General features: G+C 40.0%; 1 protein-coding gene across 1 annotated transcript; it reads left to right on the top strand.

The window, feature by feature from the left end:
- The first annotated feature begins 777 nt into the window (after positions 1-777).
- LOC127566869 (paired mesoderm homeobox protein 2B-like) lies at positions 778-3359 on the top strand. The gene is made up of 3 exons (XM_052009371.1): positions 778-1018; positions 1957-2144; positions 2880-3359. The coding sequence occupies exons 1-3, from the start codon at positions 778-780 to the stop codon at positions 3357-3359; spliced, it is 909 nt and encodes a 302-aa protein (XP_051865331.1).
- The last annotated feature ends 8950 nt before the right edge of the window (positions 3360-12309 follow it).

Below are 12309 nucleotides of genomic sequence, written 5' to 3' on the forward strand. Positions count from 1 at the left end.
AACAGGTTACCATTGAACGCACAATAGTGTTCATCGTCTTTCCTGTAAATTTCCCAGCCAGGTGTGTTTAGAAAAAAAATCTTTTTTTCTTTCTCTTTCTACGCTAGCTCAGTTTTTGCACGTCCAGCGAATGTCCACCCGTGATAACATTTCACGCACAACAGGGGGGAGTCTTGTGTTAAATTGAGCGTGTAAACATTATTACAAAAAGGGCGGACCATGACACCCGGCTTCCTCCCGAAAACAGAACATATCTCAATTTGTGCCCGAGCTATGATCGCTTAAAAAGCTTAAAAGCGCAGGGAATTGGATCAGGGAGAATCGTCACCCAACTTTCATTATTTAAAAGTAGTCTGATTGAATTAAGGGCAGGGATATGGTTAGAGGGATGATGGAGGGGACTTTGTGCGTAATGGTGTGGTATTAAATTCTAATTAGAGATGCAGGAATCAATGATAGGGAGGTTGGGCAGCTCAGTCCCCCTGTGCCAGCCCAATAGACTGATGAGTTATTGTCATGTAAAAGCGAAGGCAATAAGACCACCGCTTTGCTATTGTCCAAGTGGAAACAGCCAAGTTTATTATGAGGACTATATGCTCTAGAGACCTGAGGCAAGGCAGCTCATAGGAGGCATTTTGATAAAACTAAGCTCTCCTCTTAGAAAGAAGCCCAGTTGTAAAGCAGGCTCTGTGCAGTGCACATCTACCTACCAAAGGCACCTTCTCTATCTTTCTCTTTTTTCTTTGTATTTTTGGACAGCTAGCCAGAGCCTTTTCAATGTATAAAATGGAATATTCTTACCTCAATTCTTCTGCCTACGAGTCGTGTATGGCTGGTATGGACACTTCAAGCCTTGCTTCAGCTTATGCTGACTTCAGTTCTTGCAGCCAGGCGAGTGGATTCCAATATAATCCTATAAGGACCACATTCGGGGCCACCTCGGGATGTCCATCCCTGACTCCAGGATCCTGCAGCCTTGGAACTCTTAGGGACCATCAGAGCAGTCCATACGCAGCAGGTAAGGAACTCTCGCACATCCTTTCCAAAGAGCACCCCTTCTCCCGCAACAAACATGTATATAGGAAGGTTGATTGCATTTGAAAATTGAAATGTGTTTAGTATTTACCAAACGAAATTTGCTTACACAAATGAAAGAATTTATCACGTTAGAAGCGATTGCAGGCAATGGGTAATTCAGTTACAGGGTTACACTATACTAGTCACACCCGAACCGCCAACAAAATTATCTTAAGCTGCCAAAATGATAGGCATAATTTATTTACTTTGCGATGATACGTAAAGCTTAGAAAATCTGTCCCTGGTGTAATAATAACCAAAGACTAAAGCTCATTACCAGAATGTCTTTAAAGCAGAGTGGCTTGGACTTAATGCTACCATCATTTTAAGACATTAGGTAAACTTTAAGGGTACAACACTTAAGAAAGACAATTTAGAAACAATTTTGCACAAAACTTGTTTCAAGCCAGATTAAAACAAAATAATCAGTTGATGGTATTATCTGATTTTATTTCGAATTGCACATTTTCCTGCGTTTTGAGGAAGCTATTCTGAATAATTTATTGATCATTTATTTTTGCATTACTTTTGTTCCATTGATTATATCTTGAATTAAGGTCGCGTCTTGTTATTATGTACACTTCTAACATCTGATTTCAATTCAATGACTTCCAGGGCAGAATTGAAAATTGTCTCTTAATGCACCTGCCTTGCAATTAAGTAAATTCTGAATTAATTTTTTCAGAAATGCCTTCATTATACCTTCCTATATATTAAAAAGGATATTTCGAGCGTTTTGCTTGTGTACTGATTTCTTGACTTTTTCCCTTGGCTCTCCCTACACCCTCCCCCCCCCCCCCCCCCCCCCCCCCCCCCCCCCCCCCCCCCCCCCCCCCCCCCCCCCCCCCCCCCCCCCCCCCCCCCCCCCCCCCTCCCCAGTACCATACAAACTGTTCACGGATCACGGCGGCTTGAACGAGAAGAGGAAGCAGAGGCGGATACGGACCACTTTCACCAGCGCCCAGCTGAAAGAACTGGAGCGAGTGTTTGCAGAGACCCACTACCCGGACATTTACACACGGGAAGAGCTGGCGCTGAAGATTGATCTCACCGAGGCCAGAGTGCAGGTATTACTCAAACACAGATTTAACCCAGCAATGTTTATACTTAACAGTGGAGATGTGGTCACTTCTCCAATTAGAAGGTAATTTTATCGGTAAATTTGGGGACACATCTAATTGCACCATTTAAACACATTTGGATAACGCCCTCATCCTCCGTGGCATTATTGAACAGCGATTCAGTGAAAACAGGGCTTGTTAGCGTAATAATGGAAGTAGAATAACTCAATTGCCAGGTGTTATTTGTGTTCCTGTTATGCCAGTTACTGAAGCATGGAATGGAAATCACGTTTGAGATTAGCTGTAATGGTGCAGGAAAATATAAATAGAAGTCAAAACATCACGATATAAACAATTTAAACGCGGCAATATAAATCATTTTGGCTTTTGGCGCACTTCATGAACAATTTAAGTCAATACACACCAGAAGTGCATTATACACAGAACAATCAAAGAGGCAAAGAGCCGTTGTGGCCAAATCTGAGCTGCAAAAGGAGAAATAAAAGTAAACATTCAATCCGGGAGGGATTGCAATGGATTGCATCGCCTCTGTGCAATTAGATTCAGGAATACTTGTACTCTTTATTCACCTCTCTCATTGTTATTCCGCTTTCGCCAAGTTTCTCTCCGTTATTAAAAGTTCCTATTTTGAAGTTTGAATGGATCTCTTCCTCGACTCTTCTGGTTCACCACACACCTAACTTTGAATTCCCTCCCTCCCCCTCTTCTCTCACTCCCCAGGTTTGGTTTCAGAACAGACGCGCCAAGTTCCGCAAACAGGAGAGAGCGGCGGCGGCAGCGGCGGCTGCGGCAAAAAACAGCGGCTCGTCCAAGAAATCTGACCTGCGCTCAGACGACGACAACAAGGACTCGAAACCGGCCGATCCCGACAGCACGGGTCCGGGCAGCTGCGTGCCAACCTCGGGCAACGGCGGCAATGCGTCCGGCAACGGTGGAGGAGGAGGCCTTGGAGGAGGGGGTGGCGGAGGAGGAGGAGGAGGCGTAGGGGGTGGTGACTCCGCCAAGACGGCGGCAGCAGCGGCTGCGGCGGCAGCGGCGGCTGCAGCCGCTGCGGGAGTAGCGGGTACCGGCTGGGCAACGGGTCCGGGCGGGGTGAGCGCAGTGCCCGACTCAATAGGAGGTCCTTTCGCCAGCGTACTGTCCTCGCTGCAGAGACCCAACGGAACCAAAGCCACTTTAGTAAAGAGCAGCATGTTCTGAACTTGCCCCCTACCCGCCCCACCACTGGGATTAAAATATGTAAAAAAAATACAAAACGAGAAAAAATCTTTTTGTGTGTCTTTCTACAGCCGTGTTCTGTGACTAAACTGTAAAAGTGTTATTCTCAGTATTAATTGTCCTCTCTAGTTGATCTTAAAAAGACTTTTCTCCCCTGTAGTCCATATGGAGTGTGTTTATGGAGAATACAAAATAAAACAGATCATCCCGGGTTGAGTTATTTTGTTTAGGTAAAGGCTGGTTCATATAACAATAACGGTATATATTTTTGTTAAATGCATGTTGTCGTTTTTTTCCTCTATCCCATCGAAATTATTGTGAGCATAATCCTCATAAATTATGTTTAGGAGTTCAAAATTATTTATACGTGGTATAATGGATGCTTATATTTAAATAAGGGAAATATTTCTACGTGTGCATATAGTTTTCCAAAAGTGTACCATTAACTTGATTGTTGATAATAAAATGCAAAGCAAAGGTTGGATTATGTTTCTGTTTTTTTTGTTACTAAGAGTAAACATGTGGCGATAACATGAGGGAGTTGAGAGATAAAATTAACCTAAAACAGGGTAACTGTGTATCTTCAACTTCAGGCTACAGGAGAATTCAATGTGATTTTTAAAAAATATTATTTGGCTACTTAGAGTGAACATCATTCTAATATATATTAACAGCTGTTTCGTCTTGTGTGAAGAAGCTCAGACACATTTTTAAATGAAGTGGTTGGAAATACGATATTTATATACAGATTGTAATTGTAATAGTTTTCATTTCTAAAATGTCATGTTCGCTGGAAATACCAATATTCAGTCAACGAAAGCAAAGCTGTGAAATAATAATAAAAAGTCAATAAGGCCTGCTGATTAATGCTACAGTTTCACTTTGTGTTGTCTACATATTTCCAAACTTTAGCTATCAATCATGGTGATAAAATATTCTTTGAAAACGAATATCTCGGCAATATACAAAGAGCAAGACATCTATTTAAGTAAAACCAGTTTTCGCTTCTTACTTTCTTTTTAATTTCAAGAACTATATTAAGACTTTTATTCCTGAACAGATAATAACAAGATCACGGGAATCAATCCGATTTACAAAATGAAAAAAAAGTGAAAATGTTGAAGGTTTTCTGCTTTGATTGCATGAAGTAGAATGCGATAAAAGACATTTAATAGAGCAAATCTAAATTATTTGCAGGTTAAAAGTATACAGGCAGAGGAAAGAAAAGAAGAAACTCGTAGTTATACAAATCTTTTCTAAAATATTGCACATTGCAAACCGTTTCTCGCCAATAAACTGCTCCTGAGTTGCGATTGATGCTGTAATCTAGAAAACCGCGGCAGCCATACTTCTCCCATTAATGTCTCCTAGGCAGCACCGAGATTCCTCATCAGATTATCTGTTTGTATTCCGATGTAGGTCTGGGGTAAACATAGAAGAGCTAGAACCTCTTTCATGTTTGATAATGAGACCCAAACAAGAAACAATAATCGCGTGTTCTATTGACTATTCCAAGGTAACTAATAAAAACAAACTTTTTCAGTGCCTAACGCGTAACATTTTGATTCTTTTATCACCAAAATAACATATTACGAGAGCGAAGTAAGTGCAAAGTAATTGAGAGTGAACGAAAGTAAATGCAAAATATTTATGTTTCATTTATTCACTGAATATTGGTGCATTATGTACACCGATTGGTATTGAATAATCAAATTATATTGGTGTTGCCTGAAAAACAAGTAGTACCCTCAAATCTGATTAAAAGAAAACAAGACAGGGATAAGTCCTGCCAAAACGGGTCACGATCTCCAGAAGATATACTTAAAAAGGAACACATCTCCATCAGTTTAGTGGATATCTATTGCAATATGTTAAGTGAATACTATTTGGTTAGTCTGCGAGGAATTGAATTGAACAGGTAGTTTTGCACAAGCGATTGGTTGCTGTTGGAAACAAAAAGAGGTCGGAAGACACAAGCCGGCACAGTTTGCTGCTAATCACAATTAATTTATATTAATGATAGCTCGACTGTTTATAGATCCAATCTCACAACGAACGACAAGACAGAAAGAGAGAAGACAGATTCCCCATCCAGAAGAGTGACGTGAAGCAGGCTTTAGTTGCATGTCGCTGGTACCCAACATGTACAGCGAAGGAATTCTTGGGCTCTCTGCCTTCTGAGTCTTCTTCAAAAGCAACATGCTACCTATTAATCAGCAGCAGGCATTAAATGTAGAAAGACCAATGGCTACAACAATTCACACTTCCTCATCATTAAAAGAAAGGGTTGCCAGACGGTACTTATTTATGGAAATAACCCATGTAATTTTTTTATATTAAGGTGCTTTTCCCAGATTGATCGCTACGCAGAAAGGAACACTGCCAACGTAAATAACAATAAGCATGGTGCCGTTGTTCAAATTAACATTATTTATTAATTATGTCTTAAATACCTTCTGTTTCATCGAAGGTCATATTATATTTTAAAAGAGGTAAGTTCATGCCTCATTTCCGGGACTCTTATTTCGAAATCCTTATCTGAAAATCTCAAGCAATGAAAGCCCAGGATGCTACTGTGATAACTGAATCAATGATCCCATGGTACAAAGATGGCTGCAATAATTTCTCCAGCCCCACCAATGATTGAAATCACAGAAGATGCTATAGTTTTCTATGATTTCTGCCAATATTTCCGAAATAACCACGTAGTGCATTTCAAAAACTATTGATACCAGTCTCTAATATCCTTGCGCCTCCCTGTGATTAAACAGACTGAATGTCAGCCTCAGATATCTGAAATGAACTCAACCCTCCCAATTCTTTACCTCCCAGTAAAGAGTCCCATATAATAGACAGTTATCACTTAATACCCAAAGGGGCCCAGATCACAGAAAGAGAGGAAGAGGGGGCATATCACAGAGGATCCCGATGGCTGATCTTTAATAGTCATTCCCATCAAATCGACTGAGTGCCAATTTCTGATATCCTAACAGAATTTGAATTACCTACGTTAAATATGGATACAGACCCATGGCAGCCAAAGAGATTATTATCAAATTATTTCAAAGTCAAGCAAAATTGAGCAGTTCCTAAATTACCAAGGAACGTGTCCAACAAAGTAGGTGGATTTCAATTACTGAGTTTCCATGCCAAGGATCGGTGCCTGTATCATACAACAGTTCTCAATCCCCTGTCTCACGGCGGAGGCTTCCATCAAGCAGTTTACCAGAAATTGGAATTCCAACTGGTTCACCTCAGACTTGAGTATCAGTATTCGGCTGACCATTGGTGTTGGTATTTTATATCTCAGTAAATACATCCACTAAAATTGATTTAATACTGTTTACTTAGTCCATCCTGCTTTCTCTCTTTCTCAGTTCTGATAGTCTTCGACCGGAAGCATTGACTGGTTTCATTTCCACAGATGCTGCCGAATTTTTCCAGCATTTCTGTTTGTTTCAGATTCCAGCATTGGCAGTTTTATTTGTTTTCCACATCTGATAGACTGACTGGGTGGGAATTCGTAATACCTAGTATCACCTTATCCTACCCCTCCCCCAACCCCCCAAACACCACCACCTGCCTCGCCACCCCAAACCACAAACCAGTCTTCTATTCCAGAAGATAATCCCATCAAAATGAGTTACCTTCACTCCTCAACATCCCAATACTTCTCACGCTGGCTAGCAATCTGTGATATCCTAGCGGCGATTCCCAATTTATAATTCGAGCACCAGTCCTTCATATCCCAAAAGAGATTTCCAACAATTTGCCTTTAAGGTTATACTTGCCAAATGAGTGGAAACTGCGTTCTGGAAGTCTCCAACCGGAGAGCACAGCTCATTATTTTGCTGCAGTATCTGTCGCCCCCTGCAGTGCTGAGGGAGGATCCTGCAGCACCGTTCAGCACGGAGTCTTTACAAGCAGATATTGTTAACAGTTTTAGAAGTTATTGTTACTCACGATTAATCATCTGAAAATGTAGTAAACGTTTCCTAATGATTGTTGACAAACACATGGGGAAATAATGAGACACTCCTCACAGACTGTTCTTTTCTATCGATCAATTCTAGATATAGGTTGACTATACAGAAATTATCCACATAAATGAAGACTTGAAATGTAGATTTCAGTTTTGAGATTCGGAGATTTAACCATATGCAGCATAACTGTTCTGTCTGATAATTGCTTTAGAAAAAAATTGCACATTATTCTCACAGTTAAACTCCGATAATCCAGCACACCTGGGACTTCGATGGTGCTGGATTAGCAGATTTTAGATGTTACCCTTATTAATCCCCAAACACACTTCTATTTCATTTTTTTACATGTTACACAGTAGTTTAATAAATTTTCTATTGAGCCTGGTGAGATTAAAGGGGGCAGGAAATACACAAGCTCTCAGGACCCCTGCTCTGGATTCAAATGTATCAATGTTCCTAACCCCTTTTGTTCTGGAGTCCAACTGTGGCCCCAGACATACTCCAGACCCTCAGCTCTGACCGCATACCCCACTTGCACTTATAGAGTCACAGAGTCATAGAGTTATAGAGCACAGAAATAGGCAACCAAGTTGCCTACCTGAGCAAGTCCCATTTGCCTGTGTTAGGCCCATATCCCTCTAAACCTTTCCTTTCCATGTACATGTCCAAATGTCTTTTAAGTGTCATAATTGTACCCACCTCGACCACTTCTTCTGGCAGTTTGTTCATTTTGAACCCTCAGCTCAGATTCTGGACTAATAAATGAGCCAACTGCTGGAAAATCAGAATTTCTGAACAATTGGATGCTGGATTATCAGAGTTTTACAATACTGGTGTGAAATATCCATTCAACTGCCCCAATTATTAGAAAATATTTGAGCAATCCCTGCAAAATGAACATAAAAGTGGAAAAGCAAGCCCCATGACAAGATCTTTTCAGCATACAAGTCTGGGTTCTTTTAGTGAGCCTAAATGCCTCATTCATTCACCGTTAGTACATGTGCCTAGATTAAGGCCTAGATTTAATGCAAAACATTAACAGTTAATGCAAATAATCAATCAAGTTTCAGTGGTAATTCTGCTGTCTATCTTTGAAATGGGGATTTATGCAGAGGAAAGAGCTCATGAATCATGGTTAGGTGTTTTGTGCCATGTTTTTGGTACCATTTTTGATGCCATGGCCTTTGCAGAAAGCTGTCAAAGTTTCTGAATTTATAAAATTAACTCTCAGAATAAATTAGTGTTTTTGAACTCCTTGGGGTTAGATTGATATCAAAGCACCTCATGGATAAAACAGTTTATTTAAGAAAAATAAAACACCTGGCAGATTAGCAGGCATACCAAGCACATCTAAACATGGCCCTATCTGAAAGTGTCTTTGCTTGTTATGAATCAAAAAAGTTAAGTGTTGCAATAATACCAGCAGCCAGCTTGCATTATAGGGGCAGAACTGCTGTTAGTTGGCAATGTCAGCACTGTACTAAGTGGTAATGTCTAATACTCACTTTTACCCAACATTAAATAGTGCTATGCCAATATATATATATATATATATATATATATATATAAACTTGGCTGATATTGCTGGCATGTGCATCCATTTTCCCACAAATTGGCATAATTGACCAATTACAAGGGTTTGGATTTTGTTGTTGTCATGATATAATCTTGTATTAGGTTTGTTTCCTTGTAGCTGAGGGGGTAGCTTGATAGAGGAATACAGAATTATAAGAGGCAGAGAAAGGGTCGGCAGCAAAAAGAACTGTTTCACAACATCAGATGTGTATAATACCAGAGGGTGCAGGTTTAAGGTAAGGGTAGGAAGATTAGAGGGAACTGTGGAAGAACTTTTTTCACTCAGGGGAGTTGGTATCTAAAATGCATCGCTTGAAGGGATGATGGAGGCAGATGCAGAGACTCTCACATCTAAGAAATATCTAGACAAGCACTTGAATCACCAAGCCAAAAAAGTCTGTGGATCTGGTGCTAGAAAATGGGATTAATAATAAGAAGAGTAATCAATCATTGGCATAGATATAGTGGATCAAAGGGCCTAGTTCTGTGTCTCTATTATTCTTCACAGTGAAACTGACAGAAACTTTGAGGTTCGGTTAACGTGGATATCTCAAGGCTGCTCTTGATTCAGCCCTCCCCCTTTGTCTGAGCAGTCTTCTCTGTAGGAATTGAAGGATATCACATTAACTGGTGAGAACTTACTAACTAGTCTTGTAAAATACTCTTGTTTGTAATGAAATACGAAACTATAATTATAGCTTAGCAAGCTCTCCGTCCCTAAAATGTTATTTGTAGATTGTGTCAGTCTGAACTATTTTAAAATATAATGGAGATTAAAAAAATAATATTTAAGCTTCCAATCTTTAACTGGGATCATTAATATGCTCAAAATATTAGCTAAAATGTTGGCCTTTTCCTCTCTTGGTTTTACTACCCAGTGAAAATCCTTTAATGTGATTGGCTGCTCAATCAGCTTGATGTCATCTGGATGCCAGAAGTCCCCTAGAAATGACTGCTGATGCAAACATCAGCAGAAATGGGAAAGCCTGCACCAGTGGGGTTGTTATGTTTGGAGATACAAGAGACTACAAATGCTTAAATTTGGAGTAGCAAACAATCTGCTGAAGGAACTCAGTGGGTCGAGCTGCATCTGTGGGGGAAAGGAATTGTTGACATTTCGGGTTGAAACCCTGCATCAGGACCTCTGTTGTTACGTTTCCCTGGGCAACTTTTTTGTGAGCTCAGCAAGAATAGCAAATTGCTCCACCGTTTAAAGGAAATTTTGGGCTATAGTAATTCTCGAGAGGAGTGAGAGGGTGAAGAGTTGGTGAATAGAATGAGTTTTGAGTCTTTAAGGAGACCTCAACATTGTTATTCCTAAATATCTGGACACTTATCTTAAGTTGGCACAATTCTCCAAGTATGATTAGTCTAGCAGTGACATTATATTTATTACATTATTTGTGCAAGGCTCAAACTGTGTAGAGAGCACATGAAAATACCAATCTGGAGCAGAGCTTGTCATGAAATGGAGCCATTATTCTGTTGGCATGGGACTTGGCCTCAAAAGTATAGTGCATGCTATTTTGTTTCAGCAGGAACCAATGACTGAGCTCTAGTCGTGTGAAAGATATAGAAAAACTCAAGTGTTTGAGTCATGAAATGAAGGAAATGAAAACCCCCTATTGGGGTTTAAAGATAGTGGTGCAGAAAATGGTATTCTGGTACATAAATTAGGTTAACTGTAGCTTGAAGGGACAGGGGCATAACCGAGTATAAGGCAAGGACAAGGACAATGCTGGGCTACATTGATTCACACCATTAGACTTTTGACTCAGTAGGCAATGGATCTTATTTTCTCATGGAAACTTCTGTCATGATCTCATAGCTCATGAGAAATGTTTCTATTAGGCTTTTGAAGGACTGAAATGAGTTAGACTGCACCATTACATATGGAATGTTGTTCCATAGGACAACAACCTTTCTGGATAGAAAACATTTCTGCGCATCCAACCTTGTTTCATCTTTAATTTTTAACCCAACATAGTCTCAGCCACATCACTTCCAGAAAGACTGGTCTAAAGTTTAACCATCTCACCCGCAAGAAAAAAGTGAAGCAAAGATAGCGATCCATTCACAAATCTGAGGAAACACTGCCACCTATCAAGATCAAAACCATTCATAATTTTAAGGGCCTGTGCTAGACCATAGCTCAGCCTTCTTCCTTGCATTACAGTATCATTTTTGTCAACCTTTTTTACTGCCTCCATTATATACAGGCCAGAATTGTGCACTGCATCTAGGTGTAACCTAGGCAAGGTTGGATGCAAGTTTAGCACAATTTCTCCATAAAATGCAGGAATTAAAATGATCCAAAAGTGACTCCACCACATCTCTGCCAAACCCAAACATGCCCACAATTAAAACTGATGAACTTGTTAATTTTAAACATCCTATGGCTTTCCCTCTCCAATTGTTCCAAATTCAATTCACCTGCTTCCATACCTCAATCTATTGCCCTTGTCTATACTACCTCTGGAGGACTTGAGTAAAATTTAAAATCCCAAGTGGTAAACGTTTGTAGTGGTTGAGCCAAAGGTCATTGACTGGCCTCATTTGAATTCTACCAGCTGAAAGGTACCTCCTCTACAGTTCAAAGAATCATCAGATTATGGTAGCTGTGGCTGACTTCATTTTGATGATTACTTGCAGAGAGTGAATAGACAATGCAGAGGTTAATTTAAAATGCTATTAATCCAGAGGCCTGGGCTAACAATCCAGAAACCTGAGTTCAAATCCCATCATGGCAACCATGGAATCTAACTTCAGGTTAATTATCTGGAATTTGGATGGTCAGGACAATTAATTTTAGTAATGATGACCACAAAAGTTTGCTGGAAGAACTCATTTGATTCACTAATGGCCTTCAGGGAAGGAAATTTGCCATTCATACCCTGTCCAGTCTGTATATGACTCCAGACCTAATTAATTTGTTGTCTCTTAAATGGTCTCTGAAATGACCTCACAAGCCATTCAATTGTCACAATCAATTCTCAGGGGGAAATCTAAATGGACAATAAATACTGTTTTATTTCAGTGATTCCCAGTTACCCCCTAAAAATGAAGAAGTTAAAAATAAAAGTATACAAAAGCAAATGGGTCTTTGGGATAATCCATCCATTTCTTTCTTCTCACCAGGTATAACAAACTGCTCAATTTCTCTGCTATACATTTATCTACATCTCACAAGAGTTATTCGAGTTATTAGTCTTGCCTAATTTGAGCAAGTGTGCAGGTCAGCACATCATGCAGGGACTCCTGACCATTTGAGATCTATCTAGAAAAGCAAGAGAGATCAGGAATGTACTTCCAACAAATATCAGATAATTCTAGGGCAATAGGCCAGAAGAGAAGGTTGTTTAGACAGTATGCAA

The sequence above is a fragment of the Pristis pectinata genome, chromosome 2, assembly GCF_009764475.1.
Source record: "Pristis pectinata isolate sPriPec2 chromosome 2, sPriPec2.1.pri, whole genome shotgun sequence".
Taxonomy (NCBI): Eukaryota; Metazoa; Chordata; class Chondrichthyes; order Rhinopristiformes; family Pristidae; genus Pristis; species Pristis pectinata.

Excerpts from the sequence above, each read along its gene's own strand:
- LOC127566869 (XM_052009371.1), top strand. The coding sequence starts at position 778 with ATGTATAAAATGGAATATTCTTACCTCAATTCTTCTGCCTACGAGTCG. Across the intron at positions 1,019-1,956 it reads GAGCAGTCCATACGCAGCAG|TACCATACAAACTGTTCACG; the intron begins GTAAGGAACTCT and ends CCCCCTCCCCAG. Across the intron at positions 2,145-2,879 it reads TCACCGAGGCCAGAGTGCAG|GTTTGGTTTCAGAACAGACG; the intron begins GTATTACTCAAA and ends CTCACTCCCCAG.